This window comes from Salvia miltiorrhiza, chromosome 1, assembly GCF_028751815.1.
Source record: "Salvia miltiorrhiza cultivar Shanhuang (shh) chromosome 1, IMPLAD_Smil_shh, whole genome shotgun sequence".
In the NCBI taxonomy this organism is placed as follows: domain Eukaryota; kingdom Viridiplantae; phylum Streptophyta; class Magnoliopsida; order Lamiales; family Lamiaceae; genus Salvia; species Salvia miltiorrhiza.
The window spans coordinates 51,955,875-51,978,039 of record NC_080387.1 but is presented as its reverse complement, the minus strand read 5'-3'; the positions used below and the strand labels follow the sequence as shown (position 1 = coordinate 51,978,039).

Sequence of the window (22,165 nt, the reverse complement as noted above, 5' to 3'; positions counted from 1 at the left end):
TATAAATTATTTATAAATTTAAATTCAAATTCAAAATTCAACATATGAATTTAAACTATTTTCGAGATTCGTCAATTCTAAAAAAACAAGGCATCCATAAATAAGTCTCGATGGGACAATTTGTAAGCAATTACTCCCTCCGTCCCACTGTAAGTGAGACTTTTTTTTTGACACAGGAATTAAGAAATGTGTATTTTGTGTGTAGGTGAAAAAGTGAAAAGGTGTTTAAAGGGAAAAACTTTTACCCAAAAATGAAAGAGTCTCACTTACAGTGGGACGCCCAAAATAGAAAGAGTCTCAGATACAGTGGGACGGAGGGAGTAAAATTTATAGCCTATTATATCGTGCCACATGAAAAACCTCCATCTGTCCCAATGGAAGTTGAGTCGTATTCGTTTTTGGGTCGTCGCAATGAAGTTGAGTCATTTTTTTTAAAGACATAGGAAAATTAAGACCTTAACTAAACCCATTAAATTGTTTTCTCACTTTCATTTTAGTTTTTTTCATTTCACTTTTTCGCTTTTGTTTGGATTTTTTTTGATAAAAATCACACATAATTAAATTATTAAAAAAATAATCAGATTAGTGAAAAAATAATTTCACCTCAAAATTATTTTAAATTAACTAATTATACATATAATAATTCATTCACAAAATTAAAAACAAACTTAGACACCTAGACACTAACTCCTCAAATCCCTTGTCCAAAAGAAATGCCTCAACTGCGGCGGCACGGATCGGAAGGAGTATAAATTAAATATTAAATTATATATTTGATTTTATATTTTGAAATTAAATTAAATATTATTTCAAGATTATATATATATATATATATATATAATTAACATTTAATTATGTTGATTTATTGTCCTATCCAATCAAAGATGTCATGAGAACATCAGAAATTTAGATCACCTTGAGATGTTAACAACGATCAAACATCGTGATCGACAACTTCATGAGAACATTAGAAAAATAGCCAAATAGGTCACCACCTTACCTGAACAAGATGTTCAATTAGTACGATCAAAGAAACAAACGAAAAGAGAAATGTAAATATTATTCTTTACCCCTAATGTGGACAGGAACAACACGAGATATCTAGATATACTTAGCAAGATTGATCTTAATTACTTGTGCCGCTCATTCCTATGATAGGGATGACTGCCTCTGTTCTATAAAAATTCGTCTACTTTGGCGCAATTGTCCCTTACATTCAAAATTTGACAAATAGTTTTTAAATACAAATATGTTGGTGAACCTTACACAGAATTTGTACAAATTAGTGCAAGCATAATACAATGCTCCTTTGAAGATGCGAATAAAAAACTATCAAACACATAAAAACAAGAGGGATGGTGGTGGAGTAAAAGCTAGCTAACCATTACATTTATTACAAAGTTGGGACCTGCATTGCTCAAAAAAGAAAAAAAAAAAATGGGATCTGCCAACCTCTGCATCACTTCGTTCTTATCCAAGAGCCAAACTTGAACTTGAAATGAAAGATCATCTCCTTGTAATTCCACTTGTTCCTCTACAATCTCTTTCAAACACATCGCTGCTGATTCGCTGCAGTTGAACAACCATATATATCGTTTGCAGTGTCGATATGTCTCCAATTTGAGATGGGATCTCCTTCAATTTTTCTAAATCATGAAGATGAAGCTTCTCAAGGCGTGGAAAGACAACAGAGCTTGCTTCTGCTGTCCAATGCTCCAGACTAGAACAAGAAATCAATTCCAAGTATTTGAGGCAAGGGAATTGGCCTTCAACCATTTCCCACTTGCCTCTTCCAAAGCATCCTCTCCTCGATTTGAACTTCTCGAAAAGGGGCAATGCACCTATCTTTTCCAACATTCCTTCCCATTCAAAGTCATATTTCATCCAAAGACTCAGACTCTTGAGGGTTTGGGGGAAGGTGAGCTTATGCAGAGAAGCATTCCCTTTAAAATCATACTCACAAGAGGATACGTAGAGGGATTTCAATTTATACAGACATTTAATATTGCTCTGTGCTCAGACAATAATAATCATCATAGTTGATTCCCTCTCTCCCTGAATACTTTATTCCCATCTTCTTGATATCGGAAATTCTCTTAACCACCTCTTCATCGCACTTGAAATTATTTGCTCCCTCAAGTACCTCTATCATTTGAAGGATCTGGGAGACGCACGCAATCTTCCTTTAGTCATTTCAATATGCTTAAGTTGATGCATTTTCCAAATCATGAGTAGGCACAGTAGACTTACGCGGACAAGAAATGATCAATGTCTGCAAATTCCAGAGGAGATTGAACGAATAAAAGATTGAAGGCATGCTATCAACAACAACAGCAAGGTGACATACTGAGACACAAGGGAACTCGCGTGATTTTCATCTTTAGAAGTACGTATACGATATCTGCATGCATGTAGTGTTCTCAACAATCCATCATTCGGGAACGAATCTGTGGCATAGTTTGCAACTCATCAACAACTTTCTTATTCAAAGTGTTCCTGGGGGTAACACTGCGTCGTTGGCTATTTATGCCTCGATTGCCCTATCACATGACACAACCCATCTCTCTTGCCCAAGATCAAGCATAAATCCCTCAACAAATCATAAATTTTGACTGATTTTATGTTTCCTGTAGACCCCAAGTCATCAACTAGAATGAGATTTCTATCAACCAAATTCTTTAAGAACTCTTTGGCAATACTTTTCAAACTTTTGTCATTCATTGGTTTTACAAATCCTTCCGAAACCCATAGCTTTATCAGTGTTGAGACTTTAATCGAATCATCCTCCTCAAACACTCCCATGTACAAAAAAACATGGCTTTAAATAAACTGGCAAATGATTATAGCTCATTTTCAACAATTTGAAGCAATGCTTATCATTATCCAAATTCACTACAGAACTTAAGTTCTTCCTTATTGATTCCCAATAACCTAGAGTGTGTTCCACATTTTTCAAAATACCTCCCACCATAGCAATTGATAAAGGAAGTCCTCAGCAATTTTCTCCAATTCACGAGGGCAACTTCCCACCCCAAACACACATCATGAGAACAGATCCCAGCTTCGAACCTCATCTAAAAATTCCATTTGAAGGCTATAATTGTTGTTAAATTGGGAACTCAACTGTGATAGCCTAGTCGTCACTAATACCCGACTACAGTTGCCATTGTTAGGAAGGAAATGTTGTATCCTATCCCATGCATCGATACTCCACATATCATCCATTACAATTAGAAACCTTCGACCTGACAAATATTGGTAGAGTTCTAGTTCTAGCTCATCTTCACTCCTATCAATCAGTTGTTCCTTGGTTTTGTTAGTGGCTTGAGAAACAAGTTGACAAAGAATTTCTCTTGTGTTGTATTGTTGAGAAATAGTAGCCCAAGCATAAATATCAAAACTCTCCTTAATAATTGGCTGAGTAAAGAGTTTTGGCAAGAGTGGTCTTACCTATCCCGCCCATGCCTGTGATGGGGATGACTTGGCGATCAGGTTGGTCTGCAATGAGCCTTTCAAGGATTCCCAGTAAGACATCCTCAGACCACACTACCACGCCACTACTGTTGTTCCCAGTGGAAGAAGAAACAGAGGCAGAGATGAAGCTACGCACCTTTTCTGTATTGGTCTCCATCGCGACTCTCTTGATCTCATCCATTTCTTCTATCACATTCTGTACATCTTGAAACAATTTCATGTGTTCATACTCTCGATAGCAGTTGAAGAAGCGGCTGAAAATGGTTTTTTTGGATCTGCTCAGCTGAATCATGTTCACAATATGAGATTCGATAGCATCTTCAGCCGCATAAGCTGCATCTGCAATACGCATCTCCGATGGATCAGCTTCATCGCCGTCGGAAACAGGGGACATATAACCTTCAAGAAATTCTTGCAAGAACATAACATTTTTAGCGAGAGATTGAGCTTGTTTTTTGTTAAGAGAAATTGGAGGGGAATGATGACGCTCGATGTCGTGTATGATATGCATTAGAGAAACCGCATAACTTGAAGGAACAGAGTATGAGTATGAGAATCTACAAAAAGAATTTGATAAAAAGTTGAAATAATGAATTATAGCTCATAGGTGACTGATGCTTGGTTTCTGACTTGGTTCAAAACTGTGGGTCGTTTTGTACAAGAAGATATAATTGCAAGTCGCCAAGTTGTATTCCTTGTTGCAATGTACATTGATTATATCATTATCAGTGTGGAAATCAATTTTGGAATACATTTTAAGTTTGATACTGCAAAAATGCCCTTAAATTCCAAATCAATATCATTTAGAACAAAAATAACAGAGTAACTAACATAAACTATTAACTGTGAAAATAAATGAGAATGCAATCCTAAAATTTACTATCATTACTTGGAGACATGCTTCTACTTAGCATTCTTCTTTGAATGATGCAGTAAAGTTATGGAGAAAAAAAATTATAAAATCCTATATATTATATTTAATTATTAAAAAAATTGAAAATTAAACACAAAAATAATAGGATTCCATTTGCTGCTCAGCACCTTATACGTCTGTATCTCTATCGAGAATTCCGCAGCCTTATTTTTCAACAAACAAGGTGCGCCTCGCGTGTCTTTGGAAAATACAATCAATTTCACCAACAACTTCATTGAAACGTCAATTTAGTAGAATTCTAAATTGACACACAAAAAACTTGTCAGAAAAAATAAGATTAAAGTGATGGCAGAACAGCAGCGGAGAGCGGGATGATGAAAAATGATGCTATGATCAAACTCTTGTTCATGCTGCTACGCTATGCTATATAACAAAGTGTGTACCTATGTGGAGCTAATTAATTAAGTCTAACTGATTCTGATTCTGTGTTTTCATGTGTAAAACGCTATGGTGGAATAATTTGGAATCCTACGTTGATGTAACCTTCTTTCACGTTTCAACAAATTTGCTGCTGAATTTTGGTCCTATATATTTCCGTAGTCTCATAATTTAACAATGTTTCACGACGAAGTCCTTGTATGTTTAAAAATAGGTCTGCTGAGAACAACGTTTTTTAACAAATTAAAAAGAATGGAGTCAATGAACATTTTCTCTTTTTCTTTTTTCTAAAAAAATACTGCTTTGAATTTTAAGAGCTGTTTCCTTGTCCTTCAATTGATTGATCGTTATTGAAAAATTATGATTTTTGGATAGTCCTTACTTTTTTACAAAAAAAATGTGAGTATAGATTATTTTTGAAAAACAACTATAATTTGTATATAATGCTAACTTATTCCTTATAGTATATCAATACTACTGAAGCTTCCTCATCATAAGATAGGCATTGTCTTTTATATCAGTCATGCAAAAACTGACTGACAAACAACTCACTTATCTAAAAACACGAACGCATCTACTAATGTTTCAAGAGTAGGTTTGAGATTTGTGTTAGTGTCGAGGAGCTGAACAAGCAATATGTTGGCAGAGGAGAATACACAAACATTGTTAGCAATGATCATAAACATGCTTTGGCCAAATACAAATTCAAGAATATCTTGAGCGGAGTGTTGGTGATGAAGGAGTGTGCACAAAGAGCTTTAGAATCTTGTTCAAAAGCCCAGGTGCATGCAAATGTCAGTTTATGTTTATCCTTCCGTGAGATATCAAATATGCATTCAGAAGCAGACAAATGCATCAAGCACCAAGTCGTTTTCAAATACTATTAGACAAAACCAGTATAAACAGAGGTAGACGTTTTGGATACTATTATTTTTCTATAAGCCGAAACAACCATATATATTAATCACTCTCAATTGGATTCCTCATCTACATCAAAGTACAAGCTTCTTCCTCGACAACACGAAAGTTGGGAGTTGCCAAGCTCCGCAGTTCTTGGCTGATCTTGCCTGACACAACTCGAACATGAAAGGATGGTTCCCCTTGTAAATCTTCTTGCTCTTCTACCATGTTTTTCAAAGACACCGCCATTGATTCACTGCAATGTTCCAATTCAATTGATCGGAGCGTTGGTAATTCTCCAATTTCTGAAGGGAACACCTCCAACGACCACATGTTTACGAGATGAAGTTCCTCAAGGCGTGTCAAGCAAGAGCCCTCTAACGTCCAGCATTCCATATCAGCACATGAGTTCAATGACAAGAATTTGAGGCAGGGGAATTGGCCTTCAACTATTTCCCACCTGCGCGTTGCAAATTGCCCATCTCTCAGTTTGAGCTTCTCAAGAAGTGGTAACCAACCTATCTTTCCCAGAATTTCCGCCAAATCATGGAAGCTTCCGCATACGAGAGACAACTTCTTGAGTGAGTGTGGGAAGCCAATCCTCTGCAGATACTCACCACATCCACCTCCAGTATAGCACCACAACGTTTCCAGCTTACTCAGACATTCCAGATAGTTGAGACACACCTCTTTGTCCATTTGTTTATCCTCGTACCTTATGTACAATTTCTTGATATTCAGAATTCTTTTAACCACTCCTTCATTCAAGTTGAAATCATTCACTCCTCTAAGCGTCTCGAGATTCTCCATTACAACAACATCACTCGGAGGATCTGGAAGATACATTCCCGAAGCTACGGACTCGACATGCTTAAGCTGATGCATTTTCCAAATTTCTATTGGTACAGTAAGTTCATTCGTAGAAAAAAGAATTAGTGTATGCAAATTCCAGAGCAGACTGATTGAAGAGGGGATTGGGGACGGGGACGCCCCAAAAACTCCAACCCAAATGTACCTCAGGTTCACCAATTGAGACACATTTTCTAGAAAATACTCATCCAAACACTCAGGGAAACCCTCATATGTATTCAGTGTCCTCAACAATCTAAAATCTAGCAACTGCAGAGCTATATCATCATGACATATGAAAGAACGAGCAAGAGACATAGATTTCAAGGCATCCCACACCTTCTCAGCTGAAGTCATGTTTTTGGGAATAACAATGCGGCGTTGGCTATGTATGCCTCGAGGACTATGTTGCCTTAAGACATAATAAAACCTCTGCTTTTGAGCTTCTTTCAAAGCTAGATCTCTCAGTAAATCATGAATTTTGCAGGACTTTATATTCCCAAGTAAGCCTAACTTGTGAACTAGAATAAGGTTTCTATCAACTAACTCCTTCAAATACTCTTTGGCAACTGTTTCCAAGCTTTTATTGACTACTGGTTTAAGAAAACCTTCAGAAACCCATTGCTTGATGAGTTTTGAGACTTTAATTTCCTCATCTTCCCCAAACACTCCCATATATAGAAAACAAGGCTTCAGATAGGCAGGTAAATTGTCATAGCTCATCTTCAATATTCTCAAGCAACATTCACCATCCTCTGAATTCACTATTGAACTTAAGTTTTTCTCTATATGCTCCCAATGTTGTAGCTTATGTTGGGATTTTGCCAAAAGGCCTCCAATCACAACAATTGACAGAGGAAGTCCATCACACTTTTCCACGATTTTCTTTCCAATTTCCTCAAGTTGAAGAGGAAAATCTTCATCCCCAAATACAGTTTTGGAAAACAAATCCCAACTACTAGCCTCATCCAGAAATTTCATACCAACTCTATAAGACTCACTCAACTTGGCAGCCAAGTTTGACATCCTAGTTGTTACTATTATTCGACTCCCATCATTATAGTTAGGAAAGAAAAACCTCATCTTGTCCCACACCTCTACATTCCACATATCATCCATTATTATGAGATACCTCCTACACGACAAATACTTGTATAATTTTTCTCCCAATCCGGCCTCACTCAGATCACTATCTGAATCCCCACTTGCTTGAGAAAGAACTTCTCTAAGTGTTTCTCTGACATTATAAGTTTGAGAAATCGTAGTCCAAGCGCAAATATCAAAATGCTCCTTAACAAGCGCATTGTCAAATATATTACGGGCAAGAGTAGTCTTACCTATGCCGCCCATCCCTACAACAGGAATGATTTGGCGATTGGTGTTTCCTCCCGTGAGCCTATCCAAGAGTTGAAGAAACACATCATCAAACCCCACCATGAGACTCTTCCTCCCACCATCAGAGGACACGTTTCTCTGCAGCTGATGAGCTTCGTCCGCAACCTTCTCTCTAGCCATTTCTCTCACCTCTTTCGTTATCACTTCCATTTCTTCTATCACTTTCTGCATATCTTGATAGAACTGGATGCATCTGTTTTGTTCGACTTGAATTTGCTCATCATCATCACGAGCTTTTGCTGCAGCGAGCTGAATGCTGTCGACTATTAAGGACTCGATCACATCTTCAGCCGCATATGCTGCATCTGCAATGTGAATCTCCAAAGGATCTGCTTCCTCGCTGTCGGCCACAGGGGAATTATAGCCTTCGAGAAATTCCTGCAAGAAGTTGACTTTTTCAGTGAGGGATTGAAGTTGTTGTTTGTCGAGAGAAATCGGAGGCGAAGGATGATGCTCGATCTGATCTATAGTATGCGTAAGAGAAACCACAGCTGCATAAGCCGCCATGATCTATAGACACAATCTTAATTCTTTGAAATCGAAATCAAAAACAGAAATGCAGAATATGCTTATGGCGCTGTGAAGAAGATAACGTATTCAGACTCCACTAATGAGAAAAGTAGTTTTTTTTTTTTTTTTGAGGGTCGAGAAAAGGAACTTTATTAGAAAGCCATTATATAATTACAATTATTAACTAGATTCCATCAATCCAAATAGGATTTATGATTATTTTCTTACCATCTATTTCATAAATTTTAGTTAATAATTGATTATTTTAATGAATTATTCTATAATTTGGATGCATAATTATTTTAAATTTTTGTATCAATAATAAATATTTGTGAGACAGAGAATTGAGAGTGGACAGACGAAACGAAAATAGTACTCCCTCCGTCCCGCCGAGCTTGAGGCGTTTCTTTTGGACACAGGAATTAAGAAGTTGTAGATTAGTATTTTAAGTGTGTAGTATAAAAGTGATAAAGTAGGATAGAGAATGTAATAAAATGATAAAGTAGGAGAGAGAATGTAATAAGGGTGCAATTAGTTTTGTAAATTAGTGCTTTAAATTCCCTATTTTTTGTTAAAAAAAAGGAAATGACTCAAGCTCGGTGGGACAGCCCGAAAAAGAATACGACTCAAGTTCGGTGGGATGGAGGGAGTAATAAACGCACACTTTTTTATGGGCGGAGAAAGTAATATATAATAAATTGAGAGTGGAACATAATAAATTGTGAGATTAAGGTCTGAAAAAATTGTGGGACTAGAATCGACAATTGTGTAGGGGTTAATTTATTAATGTGAGGGTGTGACAGAAAATCAATGAGAATCATAGGATCAGGAATCAGGTTATATTGAGGGATGCTGAAGGATGTCGAATCAGTGATGAATATGGTCGTTCGAGGCGGTTACTAGTTTTAGCTATATATAGCAGGTATCCTAGGCAAGCTTCTGGGCACATTATCCATCACCTACAACACAACTCTATTGAGATTAGGAATACAATATACTCCTTCGGCCCAGGCCACTTACTTTTGGATACGGTTATTAAAAAGAATAATAATTAAAGAATAAAAGTGCTATAGAGTTGTCCATAATTTTTGTGAAATAAAGAAATTTTCTTTTTTAATGAAACAGCTCAAAATGACAAAATGACCATGTTAAATAGGCTTGAGATAATATATAGGAAGTTTTTTGTGTATCGACGGTATTTAGTTGAATTTTTGTTTATGTTGTAAATATCTTATTATAATGAAGTTTCGTTTAATCTTTGTAGATGTAGGCTATTATCAAATCACATAAAATCTTATAAGTTCTTTTTAGTGATGCCACGGTTAAACTGGGACCGGCGGGCCGACCCTGAATCGGCCCAAAAGTCAAAGGTTCGGGCCCGGACCGTTGACCACATGCCGGTTCAGGGTCCGGCCCGCCAAGAAGGACGGTCCGGTTACTGTTCAAGGAGGTGAAGGCCCGCGGCCCGTCGGGCCGGCCCGCCGGTTTGGCCCGGAACCGCGGGCCCGACGCGGCAGTCAAGAGAGCGTCAAGGGGCAGGCAGGTAGGGGCCAAGGCTGGGGTGGGGGGTATAGGCAGCAGGCCTAGCTAGGCGCAGCCTAGCCTGTTGACCAGCCCTCCCTCTCTCTCAAATTCAAAGTTTCAAACATTTCCTTTTTTTTATTTATTTTTTTCAAATTCAAAATTATAATGATAATTTTTCCCCTACCCAATTTTATCTAATTCAAATTTTTCCCCACCCAATTTTATCTATAAATACCTCCTTCTTCCACCTTCAAAACTATAGTATATAAGTAATACTCCCTCCATCCACGAAAAAGAGTCTCATTTGGGACTCGGCACGGGTTTTAAGAAAGTTGTTAAAGTAGGTGTAAGTGGAGAGGGAAGAAAATTTATAGGGGTAGTGTTAATAACAATTTTAATTGATTAATCCTTTATTAATGGGTAAACAATTTCAAGCAATATTGAGCAAATAATTTCAACAACAAATTCAAATCCAACAAGAAATTAATTTCAGCAACAAATTCAAACAAAATCAACAAATCGATTCCACTAACAAATTTAGAAAATTCCTAACAACAAATTTCAGCAACAAATCAATTCCACCAACAAATTTAAGAAATTCCTAACAATAAATTTTAGCAACAAATCGATTCCACAACAAATTTAAGAAATTACAGCAACAAATTCAATCAATTCAATAAAAAGATTCGACCAAAAATTTGAGGGTTTTCATGCTCATTGGGAGACGGCGATTTGAGGGATGCGGCAATTTGGGGGAGGCGGCAACTTGGGATTTTCGATTCAGAGGGAGGCGGTGATTTGGGGAAGGCGGTCGACAATTTGGGGGAGGCGGTGATTTCGCACAAGCGAAGAAGAAGAAGAAGGTTTAGGCTTTAGAGGCGGTTACCTGAGAAATAGAGAGAGCGAGGGATGAAGGGCGACGCAGAGAAAGGGGTCAGCGGAGGCGTTGACTGGGCTCGGCGGCGGCTGTCCGGCCGTGAACGGAGAAGTGACTGGGCTCTGCGGCGGTGGTGTTCCGGTCGTGACGCTCAGGGGAATGGTGAGAGAGAGAGAGAGAGAGATGAAGCTAGGGGATTTAGGGTAGATTTTGGATTTTGGGGATTTAGGGTTGAGTGGTGAGAAAGAGAGAGAGATGAAGCCAGGGGAGCGGCGCTCAGGCGCGTCTTCGCCGGAGAGGGAACCGCGGCGGTCTCAGCCCTCGCTGCTGTCACCTTCGCCGGCAGTAGATGAAGGCAGCGCGCCGTCTGAGTTGAAGGGTGTGTGAGAATTTGAGAAGAGAGAGAGGGCGTGAGGCGAGAGGTGAGAGAAGGGAGGTGCACCGGTGGTGGTTCCCGGAGAGTCGGCCATGCCGGTGAGGAAGGAGGGGGGCGCCGCTGCATCTATGTGTGTGTTGTGTGTGTTTTGTGAGTGTGTGTGGGTTTTATTAGAATTAGCGTTAATTAAGGAATTAAGTGAATTATTTTTAGTTATTGAGGTAGATGTATTAATGGCAAAGTAAAGTAAATATTGAAGTCCATGAAGGGTATAATTGTACAAAAAGTGAAACAGGACTCTTTTTTGTGGACAAAAAAAAGAGGGGAAACAAGACTCTTTTTCGTGGACGGAGGGAGTAAGATTAAGTTATTAAGTAATTTAAGACTTTAAGTTGAGTAATTTTAACATTTTAAGTTTTTTACATCATAATTTATAAGACTATATATAGTATAAGTTGAGTAATTTTAACATTTTTCAACATTTGTAAAGTAAAAATTATGAAATTTAAACACAAATCATTTAATTTAATTAAAAATAATACAAAAAAAAGGTGAAAAATCGGGAACCGCCGATTTTTGACCCTGAACCGCCGATTTTCAGCCCAGCCCGGAACCGGCGATTTCGGGTCCGAAAATCGGCTCGCTCAAATCCAATAAAGGCCGATTCAGGTTCCTGTTTCCGGCGGGCCGCAGCCCGGTGGCATCAGGGGCGTAGCCATGGGAGGGCTAGGGGGGCTAGAGCCCCCCCCCCCCAAATTAAAAAAAAAAATAATAATAATAATAATATGTCTAAAAATGTTGTTATTATTATATTTGTATTTTAGTAAAAAAATGTCTAAAATATATTGAATGCCCCCAAAAAATTTTTTAGTAAATGTTGAACTATATTATCTATGAAAATGTTGTTATTATTATTATTATATTTGTATTTTAGTAAAAAAAATCTAAAATGTATTGAATGCCCCCAAAAAAAATTTTAGTAAATGTTTTGAACTATATTATCTATGAAAATGTTGTTATTATTATTATTATATTTGTATTTTAGTAAAAAAAAATGTCTAAAATGTATTGAATGCCCCCAAAAAAATTTTAGTAAATGTTTTGAATTATATTATCTATGAAAATGTTGTTATTATTATTATTATATTTGTATTTTAGTAAAAAATGTCTAAAATGTATTGAATGCACCCCAAAAAAAAATTCCCGGGGCTACCGCCCCCTAACCCCCGTAACAGTTCAGCCCCCTCCCCCAAAAAAATTCCTGGCTCCGCCACTGGGTGGCATCACTAGTTCTTTTACCGTTCTTTCTTATTTTTTACTTCTTTCGTATTCGCCGAGATTTGGCTTAAAAGCTACATTTTTTTTTTCTTTTTGAGGAAAGGGTTAAAATCTACAATTAAGTTAATACTTTGTTCTATTTTTTACTACTAAATTAAAAGCAAAAAGTAAAACTTACGTGATAGGGTTTATGTGGCTAGCTTTTTGTCTCTGTTCCACATTATTGCCGACAAGCTATGATATTGATATGTCGACTGCCCTATACTTTAGTCGTTGCCCGGGATAATAGAATGATTGCAAAACATCTCATCTTAAATGTAAAATAGTTTGATTGGATCTACATGTGCTCTTGAACGAGGTCCAAATTTAAAATAGTTTGATTTATTTTCACAAGTTAAAAAATAATTTGCCTATTTTTGTAAATTGTCTGAAATAATAATTTTAAAAAAAATTAAAACTCATAAATAAGACTTTTGTTAAGAGTACATAAAAAAATTAAATGTAAAATTAGATTTTGTTTAAATGCAAATAATATTTTTTATATTATCAACTTTGACTATTTTTTACAGCAAATAAAATTTTTCTTTACAAACAAATAAGACTATTTTTCAAAAGTAAATAAGAATTTTTATAAATAAATGAGAGTTTGTTTGATGAATTAAATTTAGTTTTTTTATAAATGGGCTGACCCGGTCCAGCCCAGCCCTGTCGGAATTACGTATCTTCAACTCAATTATTCTATTCCTAATCCTTTTTTTTACTGCTAGTTATTCTGCATCACGATTTTGTTAATTAAGTAGTGTAATTTTTTTACATTGCTGAATTTCAAATATTAGATGTGATATATATTGCTGTAGACAATTAAATTGTCGTCGAATTAAATCATGGCACGTGTAAATTCATGAATTAAATATTCAATTATATTTTCTATTTTATTAAATGGAATTTTATTCCTAAATTAAAATAGATATATAATTAATATTTAATAAAATGAATTAATGGGCTTATTGGCCACTTAAGGCCCTAAGGCCCATGCATGAAGGCCCAAAGCCCATAAAGCCCACGAAGCCCATCTCTAAAATCTATAAATAGAGGTGTTGAGGTGCTCATTAGAACAACGTGAAGGAACGGAAGATCGAAGAGTATAAAGAATTCTCTCTAGTATCGCAAGTTGAAAGAGGCGAAGAATTGGAGAGTTCAAGTATTCTTCCAAGTATTCAAGTATCTTGAAGAATTCTATCTAGCGTTCAAGTCTTCTTCGAATCTTCAAGTATTTGAGCATTCAAATCTTCAAGTATCCTTCGAAATCTTCAAGCGTTCAAGTCTTCTTCGAATCTTCAAGTATTTGAGCATTCAAATCTTCAAGTATTCTTCAAGTATCTTCAAGTGATCAAACCTTCAAATCTTCAAGTGATCAAGGCGTTCTTACAAATTCCAAGAACGATCTTCCTCAAATCAAATCAACCAAGTCCCAAAGCTTCAAGGCGTTCTTACAAATTCTAAGGACGTTCTTCAAATCAAATCAAATCAAGATCGAAAGCTTCAAGGCGTTCTTACAAAATTCTAAGGACGTTCTTCTCAAATCAAATCAAGTTCAACGTTCAATCCAAAATCACGACTTAAGTCCTTTGGATTGGCGTCATCAAATCAAGTATTTCAATAACCTTCGAGCTTGTTCAAGAATCAAATGGAAGAGAAGAATCAGAGGATTAACTAGATATTGCAACCCGCATAAATCTATCTTCAAATCTATCAAATTATCTTTGTAACGCGTTTTTGTATTTTATCAAATTGAAATACAAAAATTTGTGTTTACAAATTTTGGCACGCCCGGTGGGACATCTCTACCTCTCATCTCTACTCTTCACCAAAAATCTTGAACAATGTCAATTCAACCAAATACAACTGCTCCAACTTCATCTAAAGGTTCTTCGGAAGGCATCGGTATGATCACGCGAAGCAAAGCAAAATTGATGCAAGAGGTGTCCAAGTCGACCTCCCGTCTTCCATCTATCCATGAAGAAGATGACAACTCTAAGAGAAGCTTCACATTCCCCACTGAAAATTATCAACTCCATGCAAGTGTCATGATGACAAACACTTCCACCATGGAGGAACAACTCTTGAACTTAACAAAGATGGTTGAATCTCTAACCAAGCACATCCAAGAGCAAGATGCCCAGGTTGCAAAGCTCAAAGGAGAAAAGGGAGAAAAAAGAGATTCAAGCCACGCCAACAACGATAGGGAAGGCAAAGAAAGCGAAGAAGATGGAGAGAATAACGATGAAGAAATCTCCAAAGATAAGCCAAAGAGTGATGGAAAAAAGCCTTCAGGAAATGACACTCTCTTCTCGTCTGGTGGCCTCATTCCCATCAACCAACTCAAAGAGTTCATCGAAGCAACAATGAAGAGTAACTCTGCTAGAAACTCAAAGTCATCATTGATCTACTCCAAGCCATATACTCGGCGAATCGACGACTTGAGGATGCCTCTTGGTTATCAGCCCCCCAAATTCCAACAATTTGATGGCCAAGGAAATCCGAGACAACACGTGGCTCATTTCATTGAAACATGCAACAACGCTGGTACTTATGGAGATCATTTGGTCAAACAGTTTGTTCGCTCATTGAAAGGTAATGCCTTTGATTGGTACACCGACTTAGAATCAAACTCAATTGATAGTTGGGAACAACTGGAGCATGAATTCCTCAACCGCTTCTATAGCACTAGAAGAACTGTCAGCATGGTGGAGCTCACAAGTTCGCGTCAATTCAAAGAAGAGCCAGTCATTGACTACATCAACCGATGGAGAAACCTTTGTCTCAACTGTAAGGACCGATTGTCTGAATCATCTGCCATCGAAATGTGTATTCAAGGGATGCATTGGGGCTTGCAATACATCTTGCGAGGAATCCAGCCTAGAACATTCGAAGAACTTGCTACAAGAGCTCATGATATGGAGTTGAGCATGATGGCAAGCGGGATCGAAGAACCACCCATCCGAGAACCTCGCAAATTCAAGCCAGAATTCAAGAAAGGAAGCAAACCATCCGATGAAATACCAAAGAGAGAATCCATGGCGATTAAGGCAACTTCGGTGAAGTTCTTAAAGAGAGAAGCTGGACAAGAAGGCAACCAGAACACTTCACGAGACAATCAGAACTCTTCCCGAGACGTGGGGCAAAGAAGACCTACCTTGAAAGAAATGCAACAAAAACAATATCCATTCTTAGACTCTGATGTTTCAGGAATTTTTGATGACCTGATCAAAGAAAAGCTTATCGAGTTGCCAGAAATGAAGCGACCAAATGAAGCAGGGAGGACAGACGATCCAAGTTACTGCAAATACCATCGTCTGGTTGGGCACCCCATACATGATTGCTTCATCTTCAAAGACAGGGTCATGCGGTTAGCTCGAGAAGGGAAAATATCTCTTGAAGAAGATGATACTGCTGTAAATATGGTCTCCACCGACTTGAATGACATAATAGAAGGTATTGGAGCTCTGTATGATACATCCAATCAAGTAGATGAAGAACCTGAGCTAAATATGGATGAAGACGATGATGCATTGGCAATCACATTCTCCAATGAAGACTTGCAGCTTGGATCTGAACCTCATAACAGGCCATTGTTCGTGAGTTGTTATACACAGGAGCAGAAGGTCAATCGAATTCTCATCGATGGAGGCTCGGCGGTCAATATTTTGCCACTAAGGACTTTGAAGCAATTGGGAATCCAAGTAGATGAGTTGTCAAACAGTCGATTGATGATCCAAGGTTTCAATCATGAAGGGCAAAGAGCTCTTGGAACTATAAGGTTGCGATTGCTGATGCAGGACATGGATTCGACAGCATTGCTTTATGTTATCGATGCCAAGACGTCCTATAATATGCTTCTGGGTCGACCATGGCTTCATGAAAATGGTGTTGTTCCTTCTACATTGCACCAATGCTTCAAGTACTATCAAAATGGTGCCATAAGAAAAGTGGTTGGTGATCAAAAGCCGTTTACGGAAGCAGAGTCACATTTTGCTGATGCTAAGTTCTATTTGGAAAGAACCAAAGTCTCAATGGTGAAAGATTATACATCACATGACGAGTCGGGATCTTGCCAGGAGAAAAAGAAGAAAGAATCTTTTCTGAAGATGGAAGGATTCACCATGCCTTTAACGAAGATTGATGCCAAGAAGCCAATTCTCCAACCATTTGAAGGGTTTGTCCGACCAAAGCGAAGTGGCGTCACAGATCATGAAGATCTCTCAAACAAAGAACTCTCAAAGCACTTTGGTCCGAAGGCATATAAACTCCTCGTGAATGCTGGATACAATCCTCAAGAAAGCTCTATGTCAAGGTCTCATTTGGAAAAGACTGATAACGCAGGCCAAAACTCCAAAGCAGGTTTGGGATATACAGTGCAGAGTCCCGTTCATATCGCCATCAAAAGAGCTGCCACTAACTATACTAGCACCCAACAAACCCTGGAATCTTCAAACATTCAAACGGTTTCTGTTTTCAAAATGATGGGTAGAAGAGAAGCTCAACGAGTATCTGTCTTTAAAAGACTTGGCAAAGGTACATCATGGAAACGAAGCAAGACAAAAGGGAGTGATGAATTGCACATAACAGAGAAATGGAGAAGTTTGATCACTCCTCGAATGAAGAGATACACCACTTTGATTATGTCATGTGGGAAAGAAATGAAAGCTCGAATGAAGACCACCATCTTCACACGAGATGCCATAGATCAAGAAGATAGAGAAAGTGTGGCTTTCTCTTACTACACTACTAATAGTGCTAGTAATCCAGTTCCTCTTCCTCATACTACTCAAAGTCAAGTGCGCCGTGAAATTGCAAGTCTCGTTAGAAGTGGCGTTATCACAGCAGACGTCGCAGAAAATATAGCCTTCATACGCCAGAGAAATGAAAGCATAAAGAAGTGTTTTGATTGCAAAGATCATCGCCGAAAAGATGAAGACATTGTCACAGCAAACCATATCACCTCCTGCGAGAAAATGGTCGTTGGAGAAGAGAATTCGCACTTGAGCCCCAAAGAACTGGAAACTCTGGATGAAGAGAGACTAGAAGTCCAGCAAAAAATTGGAATACTATCAAGCTCTTCCTTCAAGATCCTTCAACAAAGCAGTGCGAGCGCCCTCTTTTCAAATTGGAGACATGGCCCTCGCTGCAAGGAGGCCAATTGTTATCACTCTCAACGGAAAGTTCTTGAAGTACTACTATCCTTGAAGGGTGGTAGAAGTTGAAGCATGTATATATGTGTATAGTTATTTAAAAAAAAAAAAAAAGCCAAAAAATAGAAGAAAAAAAAAATAGAAAAGCCAAAAAGAAATGGAAAGCATAAAAAGCCAAAAAAAATAGAAAAGCAGAAAAGCCAAAAAATGAGTCAGATGAAGAAAAGCAACAAAATGGAGTGTATGAAGACAGCTCCTTGACGCACGAGCCTAAACTGCATGTTACTCCTGGCCCGCATGAGTATAAACTGTGCACGGCACCCAATCTCAAACACATGTTGATCATGTGAACTACGTTTTGACTTGATCCCTTCCAAAAGGGTACGTAGGCAGCTTAGATAATTTCTAGGTTCAGTCATGAATTGTGTTTGACTCTTTTCAATTTATATCATCAAAGTTATGATTTAAGTTGATTATGTGAAGCCGAATATGTCTCAAATTGGGAAGAAAAACAAGCCATCAAAAGAAGCACAAGCATTTGGAGAAGATGTCAAAATATCCATCACAAACCAAATAAGAATCATCAAGAGAGAAATGATAGAAACTGCGGTTTGCACCAATACTAAGCAAATGAGTCTTGATCCTCCAAAGTTCTCTGAGCAGATATCAAAAGTGACTCTGAAGTCTTCAAAATTCCGCAGCATTTCCTCATCAACATGTGCAACTTTATGTTTGTCAAACTCTCTTTTGAATTCTGGGATTGCACCTCGGACAATATGAAAAGAGGCACTATCTTACTTGAAGGACAACGTCATCTCTGTCTTCCACCTCTCTATCATAGCAAGCACTTCCTTGATCAAAGCAATTCGGACGATGGCTTCATTCTCCTTGGCTTAAGCATCAAGAAGAAAATACTCAATCTTCTCGAGCCGTTGTGCAGAATTCTCTCAACTTCGTGAGATGCCAAACATAACAACAACCTCACTCAAACCAGATTCAAACAATCCCAGGCCTGAGCGCACCCAAGACCTGTCAAAGAATTGAGTCATCTGGCATTGAGGTCGGCTATGCATCGACAAATTCACTTCTCTCCAAGCTAAAGTTGAATGCGCTCGTGGAGTTGAAACACATGTTCGCCAAACATAATAGAACACCATTGAGTCATCTAGCCTGCTCGAATGCGCGCAAAGAGAAAATGTAACCAGCAATCTTCAAAGGTTGGACTCACAATGGCCCAGATCCGAGCGCACCCGAAATCTGATTAAAAGCCAATTGAACCACCTGAAGTGCAAAGTAAACATCACTCAAATAAGGTCTTAGATGAGCTGCCGCCAGATTTTGGATAAACTCTCTGAGGATAGTCTTTAGTCGGGCTGATGGAGATGTCAAGACTGGAAGAAAAATAACAATAGATTCCGAACTTTGCAAATACTCAAAGCATCTCGTTTGGGGCAAAATCTTCCATGAAGTTGGTTAATTCGCCAATCTTGTACATAATACTCCGAACTTTGCAAATACTCAAAGCATCTCGTTTGAATCCGCCATGAAGTTGGTTGATAAGACTGCACCAATCTTGAATACAGTGATGGAACAGTGCAACGGTCTTTTGCAGGTCGTCATCATTAAGTTCGAAGGGCCAACGCCTCAAAGTCAATAGAAAATTGGACTCCTTGCTTCGCCAAGGACGGGCCGGATGCAATGTATGAGCCTTCGACGCTTTGTTCAAACTGATCTCGCTGGTCCACTCCGACTGATATAGAGAATTCAAAAGTTTGGGCCAAGGTTTCACATAGTGGCCTATCAATGCCGGAAATACTCTTAGATGCGTGCCCATTTCCGTCTCTTGCTCATCATCACTCAAAATCAGCAAATAGTTTTGACTATTGACCACAATATCTTTGAAGACTCACCACGAGAAGGAAATCATCGAAGCTCTCAATTCGGACCTCGGCAAGCACGAGCATGAAGCTTTCCTTCACGAGATTGCTGCAGTAGTATCAGCATGCAGGATGGCGCTGAAGCAATTGCATCGATGGATGAAGCCAGCTGTAAAAAAAAAAAAAAAAAATCATATTGAAAATCTACTTGCATAAAAAAAAAAAAATCAATTAAAATTTGGGCCCATACTTTGTTTCCAAAATTGGACCCGATTTATTTGATTTAATTGAAATGGGCTCTTCTTTCTCTCACTAAAACCAAACACCTCTTCTCTCAATATTGTCTGCACTCTCCCAAAACCAATCCCCATACTTCTCCCAAGGAAATCCCCATTTTCTTCTCACAAAATCAAATCCGTAACTCGCACTCCCCTTCTTTTCTTCTCCAGCGAGAATTCGCCGTTCGACGACGACGCCCCGCCGCTTAAGAAATCCGCCAGCGCCGGCTCAGGGCCCATGTATTTGAGCCCCGCCAGCCCGTCCGGCTCGGACTCCAGCCACACCAGCTTCCCCGACGCGCAGAAGACCGTCGACCTCGGCGCCGCGCACATGGGCCTCCACGGCTACGCCGACGCCGTTTCCGCCTACAAAAAGGGCCTCGAAATCGACCCCAGCAACGATGGCCTGAAATCAGGCCTCGCCGACGCCGGAGATGTGGGTGAGGCTGGCGAGTGATCCCAGTATGCGGGAGTATCTCCAGCAGCCTGATTTCGTGAAGATGATGTAGGATATGCAGAAGAACCCCAACAATTTGAACTTGTATTTGAAGGATCAGCGGATTGTGCAGGACCGGCGGCTGCGGCGAGGGGATGTTCAGCTTCGACGTCTGCCTGCTCAACGAACTGGATTTGACGAGCTTGTGTGTGAGGAAGGATCTCAGCATCTGCTCCCCTTGTGACTTCTCCTCCACCTATGGCAATTCCTCTCCGACAAGAACATAGCCCGGTTGCGAGGCGAGTCGATATGCCTGGAAGGTGTTCGTAAAATTGCCCCTCTCTCCAGGTCCACTCCGCCTTCGCCGAACAGAATAACAAAAGGATAGTTATGGCTCTTCAAAGTGGATTGAAGAGTGAGTTTACATGGGCATTGAATGCTCTCACATTGCTTTCGTTCAAAGAGAAAGATGAAGTCAGAAAGGATGCAACTCCTCTTGCCCGGATTCCTGGATTGCTTGATGTTGGGGAGGAACTCATCGTTGAATGCTTCTCTTCCATTTGCCGGCGAGGAGGAGACGGCGGCTGACGGAGGCAGAGGAAGACGCGGAAGAAGAATCCGAAGACATATCGTGGTGGCCGTTATTCATGCTAGCGGGACCACCGCCGGGATTAGTGCCGCCGGGAGGTGCGGCGGAGGCGGAGGACGATGTGTTGGACCAAAGCGCAGCATTGCAGATGCTGCTAGAAAATTACGATGAGTATGCCAGACACGCAAGGATTTTCACTGGAATACATGGTATGAAGCCGAAGCCGAAGCTGAAATCTGGAGCAATTTCCGAGCCGAATGCGTTGAACGTGGACCAGACAAATGCCTCGGCAAAGTGTGCCGATCAAAAGATTGCCATATCCGGTGGTGCTCCCCCGTTGCCCTCACCGTTGGCCCCCAAACCAGAGAACGGGCAAGATCTGTCAGCAGCAATGCCGTCGTCGGCTGAGATAGGAGTGAGTGGATCAAAAGCAGCTCCGACGACGCTGAAAAAGAAGATGGGCGACGTGATTCGGCAATACTTGAAGACCGCGAGAAAGCCGACAGCGGCAGCATGCGCAGCTGAGGAGGTGCCGGTGGCGGAGAAACCCACTGCCCCGGAGAAAGACGTGCCCCCGCAGCCGGAGCCCGAGTCCGAGCCGGAAAAGGTAGCGACGCCGGCGAAGGTGGAGAGAAGGAAAAGGAAAGAAAAAATGAAGAGATTTCTTGCTGCTAGTATCAAAATACACGACTACTGAAGGCTACTTGGCTTGTGAATGAAAGAAAGGAAGAGTGGCTCCTCTATTTTATAAGCAAACTTCTCACCAAGACTCTAGCTACCAAATTCCTAATCCTAGCTGCCAGCGCAAAAGGGAGCCAAAAGTAGAATTCAGCCTTGAAGTAGCCAGCAAATTCTCAAATTAAAGCTAATAAAGAGAACACAAGCACATGTATGAAAATGAAGCTACTGTAGATAAAGCCAACAGCTATACACTTTAGACAAAGTTAATTGGGTTGTTGTGGTTTTAAAAAAAAAAGATAGCATAATCATAGGGGCTGCCTTCTCTTCTCTTCGGAACAAAACTCATGTGATTTGAAGATAAATTCGGTCGAGCAAATAAGTGAATTTGGTCAAGCCTTTTAATTGGGAATTGGGCTTGTGGTTGATATCTTCAAATTAGACATTTGATGTCTTTGGTTAAGCAAATGGCTTGGATTGGAGTTTGCAGCTAATACTTTCTATCAACGTATAGAAAATAGCTCCAAATGATTGAACCACAAATAGGTTAATCATTATGGCCTATGGGATGCTAAAGCAAAGTTATAATATAAAAAAAAAAAAAAAAAGGTTTCAAGTCA

At 39.3% G+C, this 22,165-nt stretch overlaps 1 protein-coding gene across 1 annotated transcript; it reads right to left on the bottom strand.

Annotated features, from left to right (window-relative positions):
* Positions 1 to 5,773: 5,773 nt before the first annotated feature.
* On the bottom strand, positions 5,774 to 8,437 carry LOC131009734 (putative late blight resistance protein homolog R1B-14). Its single transcript, XM_057937143.1, has one exon. It carries the CDS (start codon positions 8,435 to 8,437, stop codon positions 5,774 to 5,776), a length of 2,664 nt encoding a protein of 887 aa, XP_057793126.1.
* Between the last annotated feature and the right edge of the window lie 13,728 nt (positions 8,438 to 22,165).